The following is a 27,132-nucleotide window of genomic DNA, read 5'->3' on the forward strand; positions in this document are numbered from 1 at the left end:
TTCTGCCTGCTGTTAGTAAAACATCACTGAGCAACGTCACAGCGTAGTGGTTCATACATTCACAAAACAGTCTGAAGGTCCCTCAGTTCAATCCCGAGGAGGCACACAGATCTCTTTGGGTTTGTGTGAGGAACAAAAATCAGCCAAGTCAAAACAGCTACCTGCTGTGGTGGCTCCTTATGATTAAAGGGAGCAGCCAAACATAGCTTCAGTGGTAATACTGAATGGATTCGTTCTTATGTGGCACTTTTCTAGTCTATGTCTCATTCACCCATTCATACAAGCACTGTTTACCATCTTTCTATCCAACAGTCACACTTCAACAAACACAATTTGGGGTTTAGTATCTTATCCAGGATATTTGACCATGCAGACTGAAACAATCAGGGATCAAACCACTGACCTTTGGATTAGTTAGTACATTATTAGGAAGTCACAATTAGTACCTAACTTGCTCTACCTCCTGAGGTAAAGCCAACCTCATGCTGGTTTAAGTTGAAAATGGCATTACCAGCTGGTAATATAGCCTAGATTTCCTGATGAACTGCACTGGTTAATGAAGTGCTGGGAAGAAACTACGAACTTGCCTGGAAACTACATTAGTGAGACTTTCACTGAAGCACGCCAGGCCTTATGATAGTGTGATGGTCAGGGTACACACATGTTAACCATGGGATATTAGGTTTCAGTCCAGTTCAAACTTTTCCCATCTTATTAGTTGACTGACTCCTTGGATAAGTTTGACCCACCATCGTCACGGCAACTCACTAGACAGTTACAACATTTGGAAAATATGCTTTTAACAGAGCTTATTAGTGACCCAATTACAATTTGGTATTTACCAAATACCAAATTGTATACCTTTATTCCAGTGTCATCTACTACAGCTTGGTTTCTTAATCTGAACATCTAAATATTAATTTTAAAAAAGATCATTGTCAGATCGTCATCATAGAAATCCATTAAAAACATTAGCAGGTTCCTTACCTGTTCCTAACCAAGTGTTTTAACCCTGCTCCTGATATGGTGCACTCCACTCACATGATCCATCAGAATGACCTGTAGTGCTTGTCTGCTGTAGAGCCATCATTTACTGGTTGCTGTAGTGCTGCAACACGTACCGTGTATATGAGTGGGTCTAGCTCAGGTTACCTGGCCGTCTCTGAAGCATGCTCAGTAGAGCTGGCTGTTACCTGAGAGGAACAGATGTCATGTCTGACTTGGAAATAGAGCCTTAAACTTTGTCTTAGTTTTTTCGTTGTTTGTTTTGTTTATCTTAATTCTAAGTATAAGTATCACTGATGTCTAGAGTGACTGCAACTGAAAAGATGCATTGTTTTACATAATAATTACTATTTGCTTTCAAAGTGAGGATTTTCTATTGATGTTTAACCATTTTTTGTGTGTGGCCACTTATGGTCTTTATTTGTACTATATGCACCTTCTTCCTGTTATTCTGCATTTCTGTTGGTTGCCCAAATGAATGTCACAAATTTGACCATGGCAAGCATAAGTGCTCCATGATCAGCACACTTTCACAACGCAGGACTCAGCACATTGTAACTGCTACATCTGAATCAAAGCCAGTCTTGAGATTCTGGTTCTCTCTGCTATGTATATGCTACATTATACTGCATTTAAAGATGCTCTAATTTCCATTTAGGAACTAAAGACCAACTTAAAGCTGGAGGACATTCACTGATGTCAGGAAGTGATGCCAGTAAAAATACAGATTTTTTTTCTTTAAATGTCGCTAAGCAGCAAACAAAGTAGTTACCAGGAGGTAAAAATGGTGCATTTTTCAAAATGAGCAATCGGCTAATTAAATTGAGAAAACATGCTATTTTAAGAAAGAAAATAAGGTGATTTTGAATTTGATGGCAATGACATGTTTTAAAACAGTTTGGACAGGAAGAGTATGTAAACATCTGGGAGCTGAAGACACCAGCTGCTGGGAGAGGACTGTTGTCCCATTCTTGTTTGATATTGGATTCAAGTGCTGAGTCTGCCATATAATATTTGCCATATTTTACATTCATGAGAAATAGAATGTTTTGAACTGGTGAAAGATCCAAACTGTAGGCAGACTAGTTCAGCACCGGATCCTCCTACTACAAAGCCGTGCTATTGGAATAGATGCAGCTGATCTCGTTTATTTACATTGTTACGTTTCGGTGTTGTCAGTGTTTTGTTTTTGCGTGACTGTCATGTATTTCCTGCTTTACTTTGAAAGTCTGTGTTATCTTAGTGTGTTCAGTTTACGTTTCCTTGTCTCGTCAGGTCTAATTTGCCCCAGCTGTGTTTCCCTCCTGTGGTCCTTTCCCTTATTGCTCCTTCTATGTATTTAAGCCTTGTGTTTCAGTATGTCATGGTCGCGATCTCCCCCCGTGTTGTAAATAAATAGTTTGTTGTAAATAGTTGTGAATGGGTTTGTCAATACTTTCGTTATGGGATATTTTCGTTTCGGGATTTTGGTGGAGAGCCTTCGTGGTTTTATTTTCCTTATTTCTGTTTTTTCTACGTTGCACCCCGGTTGCCTAGGCCGGGGTGTAACAACATTAAAAAGATGTCATCTGCATGCATATGTTGGTGTTGGTCATAATTACAGGATGTCTGATCCTTAGCAGTCTGCAAAGACTCTGTGTGCCTTCCACAGCACTCTGGCATGCACACACATCTTAAGGTCATGAGAGAGGTCATACCTTCTCTTACTGATTTATACTATAGGAAACCTACTCTATATCTGTTTTAGTATAAGTCCCTTTTGTGTAGATGAACTGCTGGACTTCCAGGCAAACACACCTACACTATGCACAGACTGGTACTCTTTGTTTACATGTATGTAAACAAATGTAAGATGTAAGATGTCATATGGTAATGAACCTACGCATATTCATGTAACCTCAATAAAGTGCAGTGTTACGAGGGAGCAGACGAGAGCAACTGGGGTCAAGTGAAGGAACGGCGCTCGTCCAGTTCTCTCCCTCATGCACGAGTAACACAAAGAACTTTGGCAACTTGTGTCTTGCTTTGCTGTGTAGTAGAATTGTCTTGAACGTTCCAGCAAATAGGTTTATGCTAGACAAACCCATCAACATACCTTCCAGCACTGATAGTGCCTTTCCAGATGAGCAAGCTGTCGGTTCTGTAGGCATTAGAGATTCAGGCTTTTGAACTGAGGGCTTAAAAAAGAAGTGTTTTCCACTTTGTCACAGGCTATCTTAAATCCAGAGAAGGCAGTGGCTTTTTTGGTGGATGGCTTCTTTTTGCACAACAGAGCTTTAATCTGCATTTGTGGAAGGCACGGTGAACTGTGTTCACAGACAATGATTTCAGGAAGTGTTCCTGAGGGTAGGACAGAATCATGCATGCTTTTCATGTAATTTTACCAAGGGGCCCAAACATTACAGATATACAATACTTATTTTTGGCCTTATCCCTTGCACACAGAGATTTCTCCAGATTTTCTGTCTATCTTATGATGATGTTATGAACCGTAGATGACAAAACCTGCAATCTGGTAGAAGGTTCCGCATCTTCCGGGCAAGGACAGAGAGACTCAAGAGGAGCTTCTATCCCCAAGCCATCCGTGCCCTAAACACACACACCCGCCCTCTCACATCATCTATAACTGACTGAGACAGGACTCTCTTCCAGACACTAAACCAAGGCACAATGTACATTTCAATTCCTTTAATTTTAAATATGTTTATATTGTCTATCCTGTAAAATAGTCAGATATCTATTCATATAAATGTACAGAATTCACCTGCTTGCTGCTACTACTGCACATTCACCCAGTGTATATACTATATATATATATATATATATATATATATATACACACATACATATATATATATATATATATATATATATATATATATATATATATATATATATATATATATATATATATATATATAATGTTCTTCCTCTATACACCCCCCCCCCCCCAATTTTTGCACATTTCGAGGAGCGTGTCAGGCTACATTTCACTGTGTGTTATACTTGTATAACTATGCATGTGACAAATAATAAAGAACCCTGAACCCATATTTTGACACAGTGTGTAGTGTGTTCTTAAAACAATGTGAGGAAACTGAACAAGTGAAGGACAAAAGAAAAGTGGGAGGCTTAAAAAAAAAAACTATCTACAGCAGATGAGCAGTCATGTCCTTAAGTAAAAGGGTGAAAGACACCAGAATAGATGTGACACAGGACATGATATATGCATGGAGTCCGTCAGTTTATTCATCTACTGTTTAATGAAGCCTCATCACAAATGCTCTCAGGCGAAGGCTGGCTGTCAAGATGCCCTTCATAAGGAAGGGTAACAAGAAGAAAAGAGTGAGATATGCCAAATTACACAAGAACTAAACCTAAAATCAGTGACAACAGACCTTATGAAGAGATCTGCAAAAACACTCTGATCATTCTGGAAAAAAAAAACTATTAAATTCAGCTTTAGAAATACAAAAGTATATTAACACGAACTAAAGAAATAACTTCACTACAGTAAGGTTTCATCCAATTGGTAAATCGCACCATGATGGTACAGTAAAAACAAATCCAGCCTAAGGATTTTCTGCATTATTTTCTGTGATCTAGCAAACTGATTTTTGCCATAGAAGCAACAAACAACAACATTAACTGTTCCTGAAAATTTTTATTAAAGTATCACCCATTTAAAAACAGCCTGAACTGTAAAAACTGTAAAGGTGACCTGTGACCCATTACATGGTCGTCACATAGTCAGGACCATCTTCCCAGCAGCCCCGGGAGACTCAATGATATCATGGTGGGCCTGGGCAGCTTTTTCAAGCGGATACTGGGAACCGATGACCGGACGCAACCAACCAGCTTCCATCCCTGCATACAGTAGAGCTCCACACTCCTTCAACTCCTCCTGAGAGGAGCAGGGGGAGAAGAAAGATGTCCAAATCACCAAGTGGGGCACGGAATAAGAATTCTGTACATATTTATCATGTATCATGTATGGAGTCATAGCCAAAGGTTTTGGCAGTAGCATTACCAATGTGCATGATTTTGCTTACTTGGAAAACTAAATAAAATAAAAAATAATAACAATAATAGCACGGAACACTAACCTTAACAAACTAAACATTTTCAAATAATAACAATCAAACCTACTCTGGAAAATAGGCTTAACTGAATTAAAAACAAAATTTTAAAATGAAATTTAAAAAAAATTAGATTACTGACAAATTTTGTGATGCTGTTATTTTGTACCGGTGTTGCAAAGAAAAGGGCCACTCCCACTATGCTGCTCTCTTTAATCATGGTGTCTCTGGGATTGATCTCTATAGATCCTCTGGAGCCAACAACCTAAAGAAAAAGAGCAAAGTAGAGGTATGATTAATGAGTGTTTGTAAACTACTGTATATAACTGTATATCAGAACATTTCTGGTAGATACAGGGAGTGCAGAATTATTAGGCAAATGAGTATTTTGTCCACATCATCCTCTTCATGCATGTTGTCTTACTCCAAGCTGTATAGGCTTGAAAGCCTACTACCAATTAAGCATATTAGGTGATGTGCATCTCTGTAATGAGAAGGGGTGTGGTCTAATGACATCAACACCCTATATCAGGTGTGCATAATTATTAGGCAACGTCCTTTCCTTTGGCAAAATGGGTCAAAAGAAGGACTTGACAGGCTCAGAAAAGTCAAAAATAGTGAGATATCTTGCAGAGGGATGCAGCAGTCTCAAAATTGCAAAGCTTCTGAAGCGTGATCATCGAACAATCAAGCGTTTCATTCAAAATAGTCAACAGGGTCGCAAGAAGCGTGTGGAAAAACCAAGGCGCAAAATAACTGCCCATGAACTGAGAAAAGTCAAGCGTGCAGCCCCCAAGATGCCACTTGCCACCAGTTTGGCCATATTTCAGAGCTGCAACATCACTGGAGTGCCCAAAAGCACAAGGTGTGCAATACTCAGAGACATGGCCAAGGTAAGAAATGTTAACTTGTTATTTTCTGTTTTATCGCGAGAGTACTGTTGCCCGCAAAGTGTTGTTGTTGTGGTCCGTATGAAAAATGGCGGAACGAATAAAGCGCTGTGAATGAGAGTACGACGTCGTGTCTTTTGAGTTAACATTGGTAGCAGAGGATGGTTTCCAATTACAAAGTACCACCAAAGTTTGATGAAGCCAGGCCATACGAATGCTGGAAGAATGAAGTCAATATCTGGAGACGAGTTACGGAGCTGGATAAAAAGAAACAGGCACTCGCGGTGGCGCTGGGGCTCGAGGGAAGAGCCAGAGAAACGGCCATGGAGATACCCGCGGAAGATTTGGACAAAGATGACGGTATGGAAATACTACTTGCAAAACTTGACGCGGTGTTTCAGAGAGAAGAGAAAGACCGCGCTTATGAAGCCTACTCGTGTTTTGACTCCATTGCAAAGAACCACAGCGTGTCCATGGCAGACTACATTATAGACTTTGAACAGCGTTATAACCGGATGAAAAAGTACAACATGACGCTGCCTGACGCTGTGCTAGCATTTAAGCTTCTAGATACAGCTTGTCTTGATGAGAAAAGTCGACAGCTTGCACTGACAGCGTGCACGGACTTAACGTTTGCGTCTATGAAGTCTGCACTGAAACGGATTTTCGGAGGGAAAGTAACCGGAGTTTTCAGCGGAATTCAACTGAACCAAGATGCAGTTTTCCTTACGGAACAAAAAGGTCCCAAATACAAACGAAACTTCCTGACTGAGGCACTGGGGTCAGCCATTATTGATACTGCATGTACACGTACAGTTTGTGGTCAGAAGTGGCTAGATAGTTACATAGTACAGTAAAGACAAAGAAAGCTGCAGAGATCGTCAACTCCTTCATTCACACCTGGATAAGCATTCACGGTGCCCCCAGACGGCTCTACACAGACAACGGCGGAGAGTTCAACAACACAGACATTCGGGACATGGCTGAAAACTTCAACATTGAGGTAAAAACAACGGCGGGGTATAGTCCCTGGAGCAACGGACTACTGGAGAGACATAATATGACACTTACAGAAATCCTCCTGAAGGTAAAAAAGGAACGAGGATGTGACTGGCACACTGCGCTAGACTGGGCCCTTATGGCCAAAAACAGTATGCTTAATGTACATGGTTATAGTCCACATCAACTTGTGTTTGGCCAAAACCCCAACCTTCCTTCTGTGTTGATGGATAAGCCACCTGCCTTAGAGGGCACAACTGTAAGTGCAAGAGTAGCTGAACATATCTCAGGATTACATGCTTCCAGGAAAGCATTTACTGAGGCAGAGTGTTCAGAAAGGATCAGGAGAGCACTACGCAAACAACTTAGGCCTACAGATGACAAATATGAGGCAGGAGATAAAGTATACTACAAATGAGTCGACTGTACAGAGTGGAAGGGTCCAGGTGTAGTTATTGGGCAGGATGGAACTGTTGTATTTGTAAGACATGGGGGGACTCTTGTAAGAGTACACCAGTCAAGATTGACTAAAGTGGATTCACAGACTGGACATAAACAAATTCCACACAGTACTACTGATGATGACAACAAAGACGCAGTTGAAAATGATGACACTGACTCTCTTCTGCCTCCGATCGCAACGTCTCCTCCTGCGGCTTGCTGGGCTACCCGCAACAGCAAGCCGCAGGAGGAGACGTTGCGATCGGAGGCAGAAGAGAGGCAAGCGGGGAGGCCTGTGGGCACGGCTAAAGACTAGTCCGTTTAAACCACCACTCCTGATCATATTCCTCTCCAACGCCCGTTCAATCCGTTACAAACTGGATGAAATACGACTGCAGATCGCCACTCGACGGACTTTTAATAACTGTTCGTGCATGATTTTCACTGAAACCTGGCTGGACAGCGCCATTCCCGATGCGGCTATCGATCTAGCAGGCCGCACCGCCTATCGAGCCGACAGGTCTGCGGACTCGGGTAAGAAGACTGGCGGGGGGCTGTGCATCTATATTAACAACCTTTGGTGCACGAACGTCACGGTAACGGAAAAACTGTGCAGTACAGAGGTAGAACTGTTGGTGTTAAAGTGCCGTCCATTCTATCTCCCTCGGGAATTTTCTGCCGTTTACATCTGCGCTGTTTACATTCCACCAGATGCTAATGCTAAGCTAGCGTTAGCACAATTGAGCAGCAGCATCAATAACAGCCTGGTAGCACACCCGGACAGTGTCTTTATTGCGGCTGGGGATTTTAACCACGCGGACCTGAAATCTGTACTTCACAATTTCCACCGTAATGTGAAGTGTGCTACCAGAGGAGATAGAACGTTGGACCAGGTGTACACCAACATGGCGAATGCGTACAGAGCCCAGGCTTATCCCCACCTGGGTCTGTCAGACCATCTCTCCCTTCTGCTACACCCAATATACACACAAAAGATCAAGAGCACTGGGATTACAACCAAAACCGTGAGAACATGGCCGCAGGATGCTATTCCGATGCTTCAGGACTGTTTCCACTGCACAGACTGGGATGTATTCAAGGTGCAGGACACTGACAATCGTGTCGCATTGGACAGTTACACCTCCACTGTCTTGGACTACATCTGTTTCTGTGTGGACAATGTAACAACTTGGAAACGATTCCGTGTGTTCCCTAATAATCCACCCTGGATGACACACGGAGTTCAACAACTTATTCGAACAAGGAACAACGCTTTCAAATCCGGGGACCAGGAGGCATACAGTGCTGCCAGGGCCAACCTGAGAAGAGGCATCAAGACTGCCAAGCAGCAGCACAGGAGGCGTATCGAGGCCAGGTTTGAGAACAACACAAACCCAAGGCAGGTCTGGGAGGGCATCAGGGCTATCACGGACTACAAAAGAAGAACACCATCACCCTCAGCCGACAGTTCTACTCTGGCTGAGGATCTAAATCTCTTTTATGCCCGTTTTGATAGGGAGAACACCGACCCTGTCCTGTCCCCTCTCCCCTCAACCGACCCTGCTCCGGTCCTGAGCACTCATGAGCTGAGGCGTGTGTTCCGGAGCATTAACACCAGGAAGGCGGCCGGGCCGGATGGAGTGCTGGGCCGGGTGCTAAAAGACTGTGCTGCGGACCTGGCGGACGTCTTCACCTCTATATATAACACCTCGTTGTCCTGTTCACTGGTACCATCCTGTTTCAAAGCAGCAACCATCGTTCCCATCCCAAAACAGTCAAATGTCACATGTCTGAACGATTTCAGACCTGTGGCACTCACCCCCATTCCCGCCAAATGCCTGGAGAGACTGGTCATTAAACACATCAGAGCTGCTTTTCCACCATCCCTGGACTCGCACCAGTTTGCATACAGGGAGAACCGGTCAACCGAGGATGCGATCGCCACAGTGCTGCACACATTACTGAAGCACTTGGAACACAGGAACACCTATGCACGGCTCCTCTTTGTAGACTACAGCTCGGCTTTTAATACCATCCGGCCATACAAACTCCGTCCCAAACTCCACCAACTGGGACTTAACTCCTCTCTGTGCAACTGGATTGTGGACTTCCTCACTAACCGTAGACAGAGTGTCAGAGTGGGTAAGAACACCTCTTCCACCCTTGTGGTCAACACCGGTGCCCCTCAGGGGTGTGTTCTGAGCCCTCTGCTATACACTCTCTTCACCCATGACTGTATTTCCTCCTGCGCGTCCAATCTCATTGTTAAGTTTGCAGATGACACCACAGTGCTCGGACTTATATCCAACAATGATGAGACAAACTATAGGACAGAGGTGCAACAACTAGAGTCATGGTGCCACGACAATAACTTGGTCTTAAACACCAAAAAGACCAAGGAGATCATTGTAGATTTCCGGAAGAGGGGTCATAACAACCATCTGCCTCTCTTCATTGGCAGTGAGGCGGTGGAGAGGGTGAGCAGTTTTAAATTCTTGGGGGTAACTGTGACCGAGGACCTGTCCTGGGGCAACCATATCACCTCAGTTGCACGGAAGGCCCAACAGCGCCTCTACTACCTGAGGAGACTGCGGAGCGCACACATTCCCAGATCTCTGATGTTGAACTTCTACAACTGTGCCATCAGCAGCGTTCTGACGTATGGATTTCTAGTGTGGTTCCCCAGCTGCACCAAGGCCGATCAGCAAGCACTCCAGCGGGTGGTGAAAGAAGCTGGCAGAATTATTGGAACAAGTCTGCCAGAGATCAGTAATATCTTCCCCACTCGCTGTCTGAGGAGGGTGCACAGTATCCTGCGGGACCAACATCACCCTGCGCGCCACCTTTTCCATCTGCTGCCCTCAGGGAGAAGGTACAGGTCTATACAGGCCAGAACATCCAGACTGGCCAACAGCCTGTATCCACAGGCTGTGAGGCTCCTGAACTCTCTGCCCCCCTCTCACGGACAATAACCATATCCAACTTCTTAATAGCAATGAACTGGTCTGCATTGGTGCATCATATCTTTATTCTCTTCCCCCTCCTGCCCCCCCCCCCCCCCCTCTTTCTTAAATAGATAACTATCATATCTGATATCATATCTCACAGTACAATAATATTGAATGGGTTGCATTGTTGTATTTTGTCATGTTTCTCAGGTCTTTGTCTGAATTTCTACGAACATTATTGCTAAGGATTGTCTTATTGCATTGGAGTCACACTGGGTTAAATATGTACACTTGGGTTTTAAGGGGTATTTATTATTTTCTTCTTTTTTTGGGGTTGTATGGAAGCCCCAAACGCAATTTCATTGTTCTTGACAATGACAATAAATAAATAAATACTAAATACTATTGACAGAGAAACCAACACTACAGAAAACATGTCTGTCACACAAACTGCAAATGAGCCCTCTACACCCACTGATCACGTCTCTGCAAATGTAAAGTTAAGATCAGGACAGCTGATTGCTTTTACCAACAGAGACAACGGTGTTCAACACACAGCCAGAGTGCTAGGCAGAGCGGGAAAAGCAAAAGGGCAATACAAAAACTGGTACAATGTGCAATATCTTGAGCATGATGGTAGTGAAGGTGAAAAGAAAGCTGTAGACATGTCACTTGTTGATGGTCTTTGCACTGAAGCTGAAAACAGAGATGCAGATGTACTCATAACAAAAGATATTTCCTTTGATTCTGCTAAGCAGCAGGAGATTGAGAGCTGGCAAAGTAATGGTGTGTTTGATGAAGTGAAAGACCTGGGTCAAAAATGTGTGTCTACTAGATGGGTCTGTACACTCAAAGAAACTACTAATGGTGTTGTCCCAAAGGCTCGACTTGTGGCACGGGGGTTTGAAGAGGCAAATACTAAAGAACTACAGAAAGACTCTCCAACATGTGCGTCTGAGTCCCTCAGACTGGTGCTAGCTGTGATATGTCAAAACAAGTGGAGAGTAAATTCAATGGACATTAAATCTGCCTTCTTGCAGGGAATGGAACTGTCAAGAGACATCTATCTTCGTCCCCCACCTGAAGCTGGCAAGGACAATGTTCTATGGAAACTGAAAAAGTGTGTTTATGGACTTGCAGATGCTTCACTTTATTGGTACAATAAGGTCAAAGACATTATGCTCAAAACTGGTGGTAAAATATCACAGGTTGATCCTGCAGTGTTCTATTGGCAGAATGAACAATCTGAGGTTACAGGAGTGCTTGCATGTCACGTTGATGATTTCCTTTGGGCTGGTTCAAGTCACTTTGCAACTCATATCATTCCTGTACTGAAATCTACCTTCCTTGTGGGCCGTGAAGAACATGACAGCTTTTCTTATGTTGGTATGGACATTTGTACAGTTAATGATGTAATAGAGGTGCATCAACAACTTTACATTGACAACCTACAACCGGTTCAGTTACAAGCAGCACAGGCTGTACAGCGGGAGGCTTCCTTAAGTGAAACAGAACGTGAGCAACTCAGGTCAAAAATAGGACAGATTTTGCTTTGTCTGTTATTTGCTTCTCACCTCTTGCTTTGTAGTTGATTGTTGCTAGAGGACATTTTAGCCTGGGGAACCCTCTGATGTATTTATCACACCCTGATATGTCAACAACAGCTGACTACTCCCTGTGTGGAGTGAAGTGAGTGTTTCCTTATAGCTGTCCTGTTTTTAATATTGTACTATAATTATTATTAGTCCACCACAGCTGGATTGTTAACAACACATTTCTGAGGAGTAGTAAACTGATAAACCAGTAAAAGATCCCACGACTATACTATATAAAAAAAAAAAGAAAAACTGTAGTCCTACCATCACTCGCCCTCCATAGGCCAGCATCTGGAGGTCCTTACTGAGGTTGACATTTGACAGCATCTCCACTATCACATCTACACCTCGGCCCTTTGTGGCTTCCTGGAATACATAAACACACAGAGCATTTTTCAGAAGGTCAGAACGAGTTTTTCCTGCCACTTGACTTCTATGTGAGTGAATACCGTGATTTTGTCTGTGTATTCTTCTTGTCTGTGATTAAAGGCCAGGTGAGCTCCATTGTTAAGGACCAACTTCATCCCCTCTGGTGTCCCTGCTGTCCCAAAAACCTGAAGACCCAGAGCACGGGACAACTGACAGGCTGCAATGCCCACCTATAGGATGAAGAAAGTATTTGATTGTAGCTAAATTTCATTTTAGCACACATTTCTAGTCACTTTTATTTAAAGCTGATGAGCCACGGTAGTACAAGTAATGCAAGAATATACACTGGCTTGCAAAAGTATTCGGCCCCCTTGAACTTTCCCACATTTTGTCACATTACAGCCACAAACATGAATCAATTTTATTGGAATTCCACGTGAAAGACCAACACAAAGTGGTGTACACGTGAGAAGTGGAACGAAAATCATACATGATTCCAAACATTTTTTACAAATAAATAACTGCAAAGTGGGGTGTGGGTAATTATTCAGCCCCCTGAGTCAATACTTTGTAGAACCACCTTTTGCTGCGATTCCAGCTGCCAGTCTTTTAGGGTCTGTCTCTACCAGCTTTGCACATCTAGAGACTGAAATCTTTGCTCATTCTTCTTTGCTAAACAGCTCCAGCTCAGTCAGATTAGATGGACAGCGTTTGTGAACAGCAGTTTCAGATCTTGCCACAGATTCTGGATTGGATTTAGATCTGGACTTTGACTGGGCCGTTCTAACACATGGATATGTTTTGTTTTAAACCGTTCCATTGTTGCCCTGGCTTTATGTTTAGGGTCGTTGTCCTGCTGGAAGGTGAACCTCCGCCCCGGTCTCAAGTCTTTTGCAGACTCCAAGAGGTTTTCTTCCAAGGTTGCCCTGTATTTGGCTCCATCCATCTTCCCATCAACTCTGACCAGCTTCCCTGTCCCTGCTGAAGAGAAGCAGCCCCAGAGCATGATGCTGCCACCACCATATTTGACAGTGGGGATGGTGTGTTCAGAGTGATGTGCAGTGTTAGTTTTCCTCCACACATAGCGTTTTGCATTTTGGCCAAAAAGTTCCATGTTGGTCTCATCTGACCAGAGCAGCTTCTTCCACATGTTTGCTGTGTCCCCCACATGGCTTGTGGCAAACTGCAAACGGGACTTCTTATGGTTTTCTGTTAACAATGGCTTTCTTCTTGCCACTCTTCCATAAAGGCCAACTTTGTGCAGTGCACGACTAATAGTTGTCCTGTGGACAGATTCCCCCACCTGAGCTGTAGATCTCTGCAGCTCGTCCAGAGTCCCCATGGGCCTCTCAGTGCTCTCCTTGTTCGGCCTGTGAGTTTAGGTGGACGGCCTTGTCTTGGTAGGTTTACAGTTGTGCCATACTCCTTCCATTTCTGAATGATCGCTTGAACAGTGCTCCGTGGGATGTTCAAGGCTTGTGAAATCTTTTTGTAGCCTTAGCCTGCTTTAAATTTCTCAATAACTTTATCTCTGACCTGTCTGGTGTCTAAATCCAATCGAGAATCTGTGGCAAGATCTGAAACTGCTGTTCACAAACGCTGTCCATCTAATCTGACTGAGCTGGAGCTGTTTTGCAAAGAAGACTGAGCAAGGATTTCAGTCTCTAGATGTGCAAAGCTGGTAGAGACAAACCCTAAAAGACTGGCAGCTGGAATTGCAGCAAAAGGTGGTTCTACAAAGTATTGACTCAGGGGGCTGAATAATTACGCACACCCCACTTTTCAGTTATTTATTTGTAAAAAATGTTTGGAATCATGTATGATTTTCGTTCCACTTCTCACGTGTACACCACTTTGTGTTGGTCTTTCACATGGAATTCCAATAAAATTGATTCATGTTTGTGGCTGTAATGAGACAAAATGTGGAAAAGTTCAAGGGGCCGAATACTTTTGCAAGCCACTATATTTATGTAACAGTAAAAAAGTCAAAAAGCCCCACATTTACAGTGGGGCAAAAAAGTATTTAGTCAGCCACCGATTGTGCAAGTTCCCCCACCTAAAATGATGACAGAGGTCAGTAATTTGCACCAGAGGTACACTTCAACTGTGAGAGACAGAATGTGAAAAAAAAATCCATGAATTCACATGGTAGGATTTGTAAAGAATTTATTCGGAAATCAGGGTGGAAAATAAGTATTTGGTCACCTCAAACAAGGAAAATCTCTGGCTCTCACAGACCTGTAACGTCTTCTGTAAGAAGCTTTTCTGTCCCCCACTCGTTACCTGTATGAATGGCACCTGTTTGAACTCATCATCTGTATAAAAGACACCTGTCCACAGCCTCAAACAGTCAGACTCCAAACTCCGCCATGGCCAAGACCAAAGAGCTTTCGAAGGACACCAGGAAAAGTATTGTAGACCTGCACCAGACTGGGAAGAGTGAATCTACAATAGGCAAGCAGCTTGGTGTGAAAAAATCAACTGTGGGAGCAATCATCAGAAAATGGAAGACATACAAGACCACTGATAATCTCCCTCGATCTGGGGCTCCACGCAAGATCTCATCCCGTGGGGTCAAAATGATCATGAGAACGGTGAGCAAAGATCCCAGAACCACACGGGGGCACCTGGTGCATGACCTGCAGAGAGCTGGGACCAAAGTAACAAAGGTCACCATCAGTAACACACTACAACGGCAGGGAATCAAATCCCGCAGTGCCAGACGTGTTCCGCTGCTGAAGCCAGTGCATGTCCAGGCCCGTCTGAAGTTTGCCAGAGAGCACATGGATGATACAGCAGAGGATTGGGAGAATGTCATGTGGTCAGATGAAACCAAAGTAGAACTTTTTGGTATAAACTCAACTCGTCGTGTTTGGAGGAAGAAGAATACTGAGTTGCATCCCAAGAACACCATACCTACTGTGAAGCATGGGGGTGGAAACATCATGCTATGGGGCTGTTTTTCTGCCAATGGGGCAGGACGACTGATCCGTGTTAAGGACAGAATGAATGGGGCCATGTATCGTGAGATTTTGAGCCAAAACCTCCTTCCATCAGTGAGAACTTTGAAGATGAAACGAGGCTGGGTCTTCCAACATGACAATGATCCAAAACACACCGCCCGGGCAACAAAGGGGTGGCTCCGTAAGAAGCATTTGAAAGTCCTGGAGTGGCCTAGCCAGTCTCCAGACCTCAACCCCATAGAAAATCTGTGGCGGGAGTTGAAAGTCCATGTTGCTCGACGACAGCCCCAAAACATCACTGCTCTCGAGAAGATCTGCATGGAGGAATGGGCCAAAATACCAGCTACTGTGTGTGCAAACCTGGTAAAGACCTATAGTAAACGTTTGACCTCTGTTATTGCCAACAAAGGTTATGTTACAAAGTATTGAGTTGTATTTTTGTTATTGACCAAATACTTATTTTCCACCCTGATTTACGAATAAATTCTTTACAAATCCTACCATGTGGATTCATGGATTTCTTTTTCACATTCTGTCTCTCACAGTTGAAGTGTACCTCTGGTGCAAATTACTGACCTCTGTCATCATTTTAGGTGGGGGAACTTGCACAATCGGTGGCTGACTAAATACTTTTTTGCCCCACTGTATTTATTTACTCCATTTCTGTTTATATTATTTGATTAAAGACAATTTGTTCTAGAAAACTGCATCTCTTTAGTTCATAAACTAACACAATCTTGTATTAAAAACAAGTGTAAAAAACTGGGGAAAAAGTTACCCTGGTTAGTTGTTTTCATGTTAGTTATACAGCAGTGACATACACAATCAGGCCAGAAAAGGTCAAACAACATAATTTTACCATAAGAGTAAGTACATTAAATCAAGATACTATATATAAGGTACTGAATTTATGTATTTTACCTTATCCTTAGGTTTTAGATGTCAAGATTATTAGACAGGAGGTTTACTAATATGGTCTTAAATCTTTTACACATCAGATACTGCAGTGGTTTGAATCATATCTATATAATAGACTCCGATTTGTTTATATAAATGGAGAATCCTTTTCCCACAATAAAGTTAATTATGGAGTTCCACAAGGTTCTGTGATAGGACCAGTTCTGTTTAGATTATACAGTGGGATGCAAAAGTTTGAGCAACCTTGTTAATAGTCATTATTTTGCTATATAAATCGTTGGTTGTTACAATAAAAAATGTGAGTTAAATATATCATATAGGAGACACACACAATGATACTCGAGAAGTGAAACTAAGTTTATTGGATTTACAGAAAGTGTGCAATAATTGTTTAAACACAATCAGGCAGGCGCATAATTTGGGTCACTGTTGTCATTTTATTGATTCCAAAACCTTTAGAACAAATTATTGGAACTCAAATTGGCCTGGTAAGCTCAGTGACCCCTGACCTACATACACAAGTGAATCCAATAATGAGTAAGAGTATTTAAAGGGGTCACTTGTAAGTTTCCCTCCTCTTTTAATTTTCTCTGAAGAGTAGCAACATGGGGGTCTCAAAACAACTCTCAAATGACCCGAAGACAAAGATTGTTCACCATCATGGTTTAGGGGAAGGATACAGAAAGCTGTCTCAGAAATTTAAGCCATCTGTTTCCACAGGTAGGAACATACTGAGAAAATGATAGACCACAGGCTCAGTTCAAGTTAAGGCTCAAAGTGGCAGACCAAGAAAAATCTCGGATGGACAGAAGCGACGAATGGTGAGAACAGTCAGAGTCAACCCACAGACCAGCACCAAAGACCTACAACATCATCTTGCAGCAGATGGAGTCACTGTGCATCGTTCAACCATTCGGTGCACTTTACACAAGGAGATGCTGTATGCGAGAGTGATGCAGAGGAAGCCTTTTCTCCGCCCACAGCACAAACAGAGACGCTTGAGGTTTGCTAAAGCACATTTGGACAAGCCAGCTTCATTCGGAATAAGGTGCTGTGGACTGATGAAACTAAAGTTGAGTTATTTGGGCATAACAAGAGGCGTTATGCATGGAGGAAAAAGAACACAGCATTCCAAGAAAAACACCTGCTACCTACAGTGAAATATGGTGGTGGTTTCATCATGCCGTGGGGCTGTGTGGCCAGTGCAGGGACTGGGAATCTTGTCAAAGTTGAGGGACACATGGATTCCACTCAGTATCAGCAGATTCTGGAGACCAATGTCCAGGAATCAGTGACAAAGCTGAAACTGTGCCGGGGCTGGATCTTTCAACAAGACAACGACCCGAAACACTGCTCAAAATCCACTAAGGCATTCATGCAGAGGAACAAGTACAACGTTGTGGAATGGCCATCTCAGCCCAGACCTGAATATTATTGAAAATCTGTGGTGTGAGTTAAAGAGCTGTCCATGCTCGGAAGCCATCAAACCTGAATGAACTAGAGATGTTTTGTAAAGAGGAAAGGTCCAAAATACCTTCAACCACAATCCAGACTCTCATTGGAACCTACAGGAAGCATTTCGAGGCTGTAATTTCTGCAAAAGGCAGATCTACTAAATATTGATTTCATTTCTTTTTTTGTGGACCCCAAATTAATGCACCTGCCTGATTTTGTTTAAACAATTATTGCACACTTTCTGTAAATCCAATAAACTTCGTTTCACTTCTGAAATATCACTGAGTGTGTCTCCTATATGACATATTTAACTGAAATTTTTTTATCGTAACAACCAACGATTTATACAGGAGAATAATGACTATTAACAAGGTTGCCCAAACTTTTGCATCCTACTGTACATGCTTCCTTCAGGCAGTATGATTTGAAGGTATAGCACACATCTTACAAATATGCTCAATGACACCAGGGTCGAGTAAAATGCCAGAAATGTTCCACATCATGAAAATATTACCAACAGTTTTATTAAATATTTTATCTCAAGAAAAGAAAATCTATCCATAACTATTAGCCCTCTTCAGTGTGTCACTTATAAACAAAAGCCATTTTTTAAAACTCTTTCTTTTTACACCAAGAGATAAAAACAGAAGTCAAGCTCCCTTACATTAGGTGTGAATGATATTTGTAATCAAATTAAATTAAAGAAAAGGGAGCAATATGTGTGTGTAAATGGTAAAAATCTCAAAGTATAACTATCAAATATGGGGTCCCACAGGGATCAGTATCAGGACTACTTTTCTTCCTTCTACACATTTTGCTCATTCCTTTAGTATTTTGTGTGCAATATTGTAATATTTTTCATAATGCATAATGAAGTATTTAGACTCGAGGACAAACTTTGTAATACAGTGGAATCCCGACTTACGAATACCCTGTTAAACGAAAAATTCAAGTTACGAAGGCACTGAACGCCAATATTTCTGCCCGTGTTACGGCAAAATGCCCATTTTACGAAATCCGCTGGCTCTGATTGGCCGAGCCCAGAATGCCCAGAATGCCTTCCGAATCATGTGACAACCCCTTGGCTTTCGTAATTGCGCTTCGCTGTTCCACTTGAACGACGTATTGTTGTTCTAGTTAGCAATTAGTCTATAGTCTATCGTTCAGCATCGCCTCACTCAAAAGGCACGATGGGTGCTTCGACTTACGAAAATCTTCGACTTACGAAAGACCCTCGGGAACAAATGAATTTCGTAAGTCGGGGTTCCACTGTATTCTCCATCATACTCTCCCTTAACCCACTCACACACATAACACTTCAACTTTTGAAGGGAAAGAAAGGCAAAACAAGTTTTAGCGTGACCTACAGATCAGGAAAGCACTGCAAGTGTTCAAAATCTTTTTCGGGCTTTAAAAACAGATTAATACAACAGCTGCTCCTAAAATATGTTTAGATGTATCGGATTGGTGTCACTATACTTTGGCATCCTTGCAGGATATTTTAGGGATCTAGGGCAGCCTAATGATGACTTGTTAGAAATTGGAGCTATATCTCCTAGAGCTGAAGAAGAGTCTCACCCCTCCACTGGCTCCATGGATAAGAACGGTCTCTCCAGCCTTGGCGTGCGCTCTGCACAACACAAAAAACCCACAGAGAAGGTGAAAGTTAACAGTATGGTGCTGCATTACTAATTAACCACCCCCTCTATTAAAAACATTGATCTTTCCTTTGTAACATGATGTATGTTCAGAGTTGGGATATGCATATATCTGGACTTGTCAGTGTGGAAGGAAGAAGATCAAGGTTTTGACCACCAGAGGGCAGTATAAGTACCACGCAGCTGTGTAGACTTGGTCATATGCAGGAAGAGATACATGTATTTCTTGTTGTTATAATATATTTTAGCTGACATTACTTTTTCAGCACTTTCTATTGTTATATAAGCCCACTAAAAGATTTTTACTGGACCTTGTAATTTGAATTAGAAATATTAAATTGAATATTATATTGAATTTCATTGCTTTGCTCTTTAAGATCTGCAGATGGTGGAATCCTGCTACAGCTCACCCTGATTAGAACAGGTGTGTCTTACTTGTGGATCAGAGCTCTGTAGGCGGTGAAGTACGGGATCCCGATGGCTGCTCCCTGTGTGAAGTCTAAAGCATCAGGCAGCTTGTAAACAGAGTCGCCAGCTGCTACAGTGTACTCTGCATAGCCTCCAGTCTCTGTAGCTGTGGTGAACACACGATCCCCTGCCTGGAAAACACACACACATGTTCACACACTGTGCACACCTCCTGTATCTCCTTATTTAAGAGTTCCTTCTCACATTGTCTCTGTGTATTTTCTACAGGATGAACTTGAACTTGGATTTACACAAGTTTTAAGTGATGCTAAGCAGAAGATGGAGGACTGATCCCACATGATTATATAACTGCACTGACATGTAGCTGCTATCACATCCATACAGTCGTCTGTACTCTAACCTTCACTGCAGTCACTCCTTCTCCAACTGATTCCACCACTCCTGCTACATCAGAGCCAGGTGTGTAAGGCAGGGTGGGTTTCCTTGCATACGTCCCAGCTCGGATGTAAGTTTCCACAGGGTTCACTCCACAGGCATGGACACGGATCAACACCTATATGAGAGAGAGAGAGACTTCAGATGGACTATGCCATGTGGGCTGAGAGATTAGGAGATTTTAAACACTATTACTCAAATATTTCATTTAAATCACTTGAACTTGAATAATAATCACAGGTTAAAAACACTGGCTGTTTCGGGGTGGCTGTAGCTCAAGCGGCAGAGCAGGTCATCTACTGATCGGAAGGTTGATGGTTCAATTCCTGGTTTCCCTAGTCTGCATGCCAAATATCCTTGGGCAAGATACTAACCCCAAATTGCATCCGTATGAGTGTATGTGTGAATGTTAGTTAGAAAGCATTCATACAAGCACAAAAAAATGTGCTTGGGTGAATGCACAAGTTGTGTAGAGTGCTCAGAAAAGCGCCATATAAGAACCAATCCATTTTCCATTTAAACAACAAAAGTTTGTCCACCTCGGGCCATTAATTCTAATCTTAGCTACTTCAATCTTTAAAATTTCTAAATGTTTCAATTTGACCGTCATTTCAAGCTTAAGAAACAGCTGCTTGACTACAAAACTTCAACTACTGGATACATTTCTCAGATTTTACCCTTGATTTATTTGCTATTGACTATAACAAAATCAGATTTCTGACTTTAAAACATGTTCACAGCTTTTTTATTTCAAGTAAAAAAATGTAATTGCAATGACACTTGATGCATGTTCTGACGCAAGTGGGGGTTTACCCTTTTGCCACTTTGATAGTACTGTACAGACATTTAAATGGTAAATGGCCTGCATTTGTATAGCGCTTTTCTAGTCCATAGGACCCCAAAGCGCTTTACACTACATTCAGTCATCCACCCATTCACACACACATTCACACACTGGCGATAGCAAGCTACATTGTAGCCACAGCTGCCCTGGGGCGCACTGACAATTTAACACTCATTCAGTGCCAATTTATTCCTGTGTGATTCAGTACATTTCTTTGAGAACTGGATAACCAGTGCAGAAGTCTATCCAGGATCTGTCATCAGAACAAGTGTTACTTGTACTACTGTTTGCTAATAATTAAATTAGATTTGACTTCTACATTCACATGTAGAATTCAATATTAACATCATTCAGAAAAAGGCAAGTATATTTGTTTTGTCAACAGTCAATTTAAAAAATGACTTTATGGGCTTTATTAACTGAAAGGAAGCAGGAGATGAATTTGCACTTGTTTTGTAGCAGTGCTGTCAGGTCATTGTTGGTACACGTTCCTTTTCCACCCTTCCCTAATGGTCATACCTTTCTGTTCTATTATGCTTGCAGCTAGTGCTCTGCGACACTGCAGAATCTGGTATTAATCTGATGCCAAGTATCAGTGCCACTTTACAAATACTTATACTTTTTACTGAAAAAAGGATGTAGTGGAGAGCAGGGTATCATGAGTTTTGAGACAAAGTGTCTCAGTTTTAGTTTTTCATGTGTTTTGAAACTTTGTTTTTGAAGACCTGGAATGTAAATGTAATGGTGTCTAAAACACTTGGGTGAACCTCTGTTATTTAAATGTGCTGTAGGATATAAATTAGGGATGCACCGATACCGATACCGATACCAGTATCGGCCTCGATACCACATTTTCTAAAGTACTCGTACTCGTTAAAAGTCCCCCGATACCGAGGACCGATACCACGGTCTGAGACCTGTCTATGTTTGAGCGGCATGTAAGGGGTTAATCACAGGCGCCGAGTGCCTGCCCCCAGGCCCCGAGTGCCCACCCCGGCTGCAGCTCAGAGCGGGGAGAAAGCGAGGCGAGACATATCAGCTGAGTGGAGCTATTTCAAAGTGAATGAAGATGCGAAAACAAAGGTGGACTGCAAATTGTGCTCAGCGAAATTGTCCAGAGGAGGCTCTAAAGGTAGCGCATTTAACACAAGCAATTTAATCAAGCACCTAAAATCCCAACACAACAACGAGTACAAAGAGTTTAACTAAAAAAGTGAGCAGCTACGACGCACTAGCCTCTGATGTCATCCCAGCTGTGACTGTGCTAATGAAACTTCTAAACAGAGAAACAGACGAACAAATGTAAAATTAAATTTTGTTTTTTTATAATTATTTATTCTTTAATATGTTACATACAACATGCTTTTCATTTTAAATAAATGTTCTTAATTCCAAACTAGTCCCTTGTTTATTTTTTGTTAAATTATAGGACTAAAGCTGTTACCTGCAAATTTAAATCATGTTTTTATTAAGTACTCTGTATCGGTGAGTACTGAAATGCAAGTACTCGTACTCGGTATCGGTGCATCCCTAGTATAAATAAAATACACGTGACAGTCAACTAGGGCTGCCACAAACGATTATTTTGATAGTCGACTAGTCACCGATTATTTATGCGATTAGTCGACTAATCAGATCATCATCCACTGGACGTAAAACTACAGCTTATTGCACCAGCAGCATCTGCTCTTATATAACTATCATTAGCTTACAGCTTTAAGCTTTTAAGGTGCTAACTAAAAATAAAGACAAGATGATAGTTTATTCAATTTTAATGAAATTTGCAGATTGTTTCGGTGAAGTTTAATAAACTCCTTGCTATCTAAAATATAACAGGACACCGGAGTATATTCTCCAGCATCTCACACTTCTGATAATCAGCTGTCTGCTTGACGTTTATTCAGCTGTGTAAAAACTATAACTTTAATCTCAGCCAAACCGATTTACTCAGGAACAAATAAAATACAAAAAAAAAAAAAAGCCAAACAACAACATTTTTAATTTATCTAAGTGACTCATATATATTTAACCTGAGTCGCGAAAGACGGCGGTGGGTTTGAAAACAATTTGCCGGGAGTCCGGTGTTCTCACGGCGCTAGTGACCTAGCCCCCGGCTAGCTATCGAGCTAGTGGGTAACAGACGTCTCCGAAAACGTCGGAGCGCTTTTGAAAATATGTGGTGTCCTGCTAAACTGAGCCGATATTTGAGGTTTACACAGCTACATTCTCGCCTGAAAATATGTTAAACGTTTATTTTGTGACCCAGAAAGAATAATAAGAGTAATATTAAAACTAACTAGCTACCGCCATTGTTGGAAACTAAGCTGGGCCGCGCTATGAATTCTGGGACACAGCTGCTTCTTCTTCTTCGGGGTTTAACGGCAGCTGGCATCCTTGTACATGCTGTGCTGCCATCTTCTGTTTCAGTCCGTTATTACACTCTTAAATCCTGCTATTATTCCTGCGTCTTTTGCGATCTTACAAAGCTTCAAACAACACGTCGACTATTAAATCAGTCGTCGACGATTTTGATAGTCGACGTAATCGTGACTAGTCGACAAATCGTGGCAGCCCTACAGTCAACACAAAAAGGTTCAAACATTTTCATGTCTTTCAAGTTAGGAGGCATATTTTTCATTAATATTTAACACAATTCAGTGGGCTACATACTACAATGTATCAATCAGATACCAATACCAGCGTTGGTATCAATACTATGGATATCTGGCTCGATCCACCATTTCCAGTTGTAGCACGGATATTGTTCACATGTGGTTACTTGGCTATGATTAAAGAGGCAGCTTTACATCTCAATGTTAGTGTAGTATTCTTAATATCTGACTTCCACAAATATTCAGTTCAATTCAATTTTATTTGTGCAGCACCAAATCACAACAACAGTCGTCTCAAGGTGCTTTATATTGTAAGGTAGAGAAAAACCCAACAATCATATGACCCCCTATGAGCAAGGTGACAGTGGGAAGGAAAAACTCCCTTTTAACAGGAAAAAACCTCCAACAGAACCAGGCTCAAGGAGGGGCGGGGCCATCTGCTGTGATCGGTTGGGGTGAGAGAAGGAAGACAGGATGAAGACATGCTGTGGAACAGCCAAAGATTAATAACAAGTATGATTCAGTGCAAAGAGGTCTATGAACACAATGGCTGTATCCCAATTCAGGGTCTGAAGCCTTAAAGGCCGCATTTTAAGGCCGATTGCGTCACAGCGACGCGACGAAGGCTGTCCCAATTCAAAGGCTGCTCGAAATGCGGCCCTCAAATGCGTCCTTCATTTTCTTGAATTTTAAGGATGTGGCGGTGTAGACTTCGTGGCCCAACATATCCCAGAATGCATAGCGCAGTGGTGGGTGTGGATAATTTTGCCGAAAAAAAACGGCGGATGAGGGGCGCCCGAAGAGTAAACTTTAAGTAAGTACTGAATATTATGTCACTTATTTATGTGCGAATGTTTAATAATGAAGAACATTAAAACATTACTGTTGGCAACATGTCGGCGAAGTTATGTGACATTAGTGACGTTTGTACTAACTTGGTTTTAAAGCCTTTACTTTAAAATATACACCGTTCAATAGCTGACCTTAATCTTACAGAGAATGATCAAAGCTCATGTAGAAAGAAACAAACAAAAGATTTTCTCCTTCATTTCTGTCAAACAAAGCTGTATGAAACGTTTCCAGCTGTTAGTATCATGGTTGCTAGGCAACCTGGGCAGCGCGACGGAGGCTAGACCGTCCCATTTTACGAGCCTCGCACTTCTGGCCTTAGCGGTCTTTGAGTACGCGGCCCTTGTGGATCGTTAAGGCTGCGTACTTTAAGGCTGCAGACCCTGAATTGGGATACAGCCATAGTGAGTGAGAAAGGTGACTGAAGAAGAAATACTCAGTGCATCATGGGAATCCCCCAGCAGCCTACACCTATTGCAGCATAACTAAGGGAGGATCCAGGGTCACCTGGTCCAGCCCTAACTATATGCTTTAGCAAAAAGGAAAATTTGAAGCCTAATCTTAAAAGTAGAGATAGTGTCTGTCTCCTGAATCCAAACTGGAAGCTGGAAGTCATTAAGATAAGATGGGACCTGATTATTTAAGACCTTGTAATGTGAGGAGCAGGATTGTTAAATTCAATTCTGGATTTAACAGGGAGCCAATGAAAGGAAGCCAACACAGGAGAAATCTGCTCTCTCTTTCTAGTCCCTGTCAGGACTCTTGCTGCAGCATTTTGGATTAAATGAAGGCTTTTCAGGGAGTTTTTAGGACTTCCTGATAATAATGAATGACTACTACTACTTTTAGAGCTATTGCGCAGTGTTACTGGAGGCCAAGGTAATGCCATCCAGAGTAAGAATCTGGTTAGATACCATATTTCTAAGATTTTCAGGGCCGAGTACAATAACCTCAGTTTTATCTGAATTAAGAAGCAGAAAGTTAGCGGCCATCCAGGTCTTTATGTCTTTAAGACATTCCTGCAGTTTAACTAATTGGTGTGTGTTATCTGGCTTCATGAACAGATAAATTTGTGAAGCCAGATAAAACGCAAGTTTGGTGTCTTCTGCTTAGCAGTAGCAGGGCTTTCTTACAAAGCAGCAAACTATTTCTCCAGGCTAAATGATGATCTTCTAAATGTGTGATACACCACTTCCTCTCCAGCTTATGAGTTATTTGCTTTAGGCTACGTGTTTGAGAATTATACCAGGGAGTCAAGTACTTCTGATTTGAGGCCTACAGGAGCTACAGTATCCAGAGTCACTCATAGTGAGGTTAAATTATTAACAAGATAATCAACCTCTGTTGGAGTAGCGTTCAGGTAGCGGCTCTGCTGTGTGTTGGTACAGGGCATTGAAGACGGTCAGTGGGTGGATTATATTCTTAAACTTAGTTGCAGCACATTCAGAAAGACGTCCACTGTGATGAAATCTACTCCCCACTGCTCTGTAATCAATTGCTGTAAATTTAAATGTTATCAGGAAATGATCAGACAATCAAGAAGTAATGCAGAAGGCCAAGCACCAAAATCAAACACACCGTAATGCAGGTTTATGATTTCATGAAACTCTATACGCAGATCATAAGCATTAGCAGTGAGTGTGTTTCAAACATCACGCGTGATTTTACTGTGACGTGCAGCTGCTGCTGTGTGCCCTTTGCACGGCGTAGTCCAGCTGCGTGGGTCTCACCTGTGTGCGCCCGGGCTGAGGGACAGTCACGTCAGAGCGCAGTCTGAGGACTGACGGAGCTCCGAACTCACTCACTCTAATGGCTCTCATCAACCTGCTGCCTGACATGCCCGCACATGCGCTCAGATAAATCAACCTTGAAACTCGGACGTCGTACTCTTCAGGACTTCCACACTGCGTCAAATTGCGCTGCTTCTTCTACGTTTTGGGGCATTTGTTGAAGGTTTTCTGTATTGTCGCCCTCTCCTGTGCGGCTGGGGAAGTGCTCCGTCGACTACATCTGCAGTCCAGGCCAACACTGAGCGCACACGGCTTTTACTTTGTAATTCTGTGGGATACTCCAGCACAGCTGCACAAGTATTATGTGTTACATTTAGCAGTACTTTTTTTTTTTAAATACCACACAATATTTACACATCACACTGGAATTATTATGCAAAGTCTGTCTGATACTCGACACTGATCACAGTTGTTAGCTGGATCCTTTTCCACTAATTTCAGTGCACGTCAGCACAGTAAGTCCAGTTCTTAATGTGGCATTCATCTGTGTTGTATGTGTGTCAGGAAAATTTACTCTGCTCATTTTCAAATCTGAAATTTTCGGATTTGAAACTGTAAAAGTGGAGCACTGTCAGAGGAACATACTGGGCGGTTGCCCAGGGCCGCATCGTGGTGGGGGCGGCATCACGGGCAACAAAAAAAAGTTGCTCGTACTCATGCTGCCCCGACGTCAGCCAGCGCATTTTGGCGATGACTATGGGCACCGATCGGTTTTCCATCGCCCGTTTGCTGGGAGTAAGGGCGCCCTCCGTTTGCGAGGTGCGGAGGAGAGGGCGGGGCGGCGGGGGATTCTCTGGCTGGCTGGAGCAGCATCTAATAACCAACTCACAAAATAAAACAAAATATAAACAAA

The 27,132-nt window shown here is 42.4% G+C and overlaps 1 protein-coding gene across 2 annotated transcripts; it reads right to left on the minus strand.

Moving 5' to 3' along the window:
* Positions 1-4,649: 4,649 nt before the first annotated feature.
* On the minus strand, positions 4,650-26,428 carry LOC147309101 (zeta-crystallin-like). 2 transcript variants are annotated; one of them, XM_086271337.1, is made up of 8 exons: positions 26,220-26,428; positions 20,150-20,302; positions 19,756-19,919; positions 19,241-19,292; positions 12,407-12,556; positions 12,222-12,323; positions 5,227-5,349; positions 4,650-4,909 (listed from the first exon to the last, which is right to left on the minus strand). In XM_086271337.1, the coding sequence occupies exons 1-8, from the start codon at positions 26,325-26,327 to the stop codon at positions 4,748-4,750; spliced, it is 1,014 nt and encodes a 337-aa protein (XP_086127463.1). In that variant the 5' UTR covers positions 26,328-26,428; the 3' UTR covers positions 4,650-4,747. The 2 variants fall into 2 exon arrangements, with proteins under 2 accessions (XP_086127463.1, XP_086127464.1); XM_086271338.1 differs by having other exon boundaries at positions 5,254-5,349; positions 26,220-26,427.
* Between the last annotated feature and the right edge of the window lie 704 nt (positions 26,429-27,132).

This window comes from Aulonocara sp. 'chitande type north' Nkhata Bay, linkage group LG18 (genome assembly GCF_057382095.1).
Source record: "Aulonocara sp. 'chitande type north' Nkhata Bay isolate Kocher_YH1m ecotype deep benthic linkage group LG18, A_spYH_male_GT1.1, whole genome shotgun sequence".
NCBI lineage: Eukaryota > Metazoa > Chordata > Actinopteri > Cichliformes > Cichlidae > Aulonocara > Aulonocara sp. 'chitande type north' Nkhata Bay.

Coding starts and splice junctions, on each gene's coding strand:
- LOC147309101 (XM_086271337.1), bottom strand. CDS start 26,327: ATGTCAGGCAGCAGGTTGATGAGAGCCATTAGAGTGAGTGAGTTCGGA. Junction 19,920..20,149: donor AAGGAGTGACTGCAGTGAAG/GTTAGAGTACAG, acceptor TGTGTTTTCCAG/GCAGGGGATCGTGTGTTCAC. Junction 19,293..19,755: donor TACAGAGCTCTGATCCACAA/GTAAGACACACC, acceptor TGTGTTGTGCAG/AGCGCACGCCAAGGCTGGAG.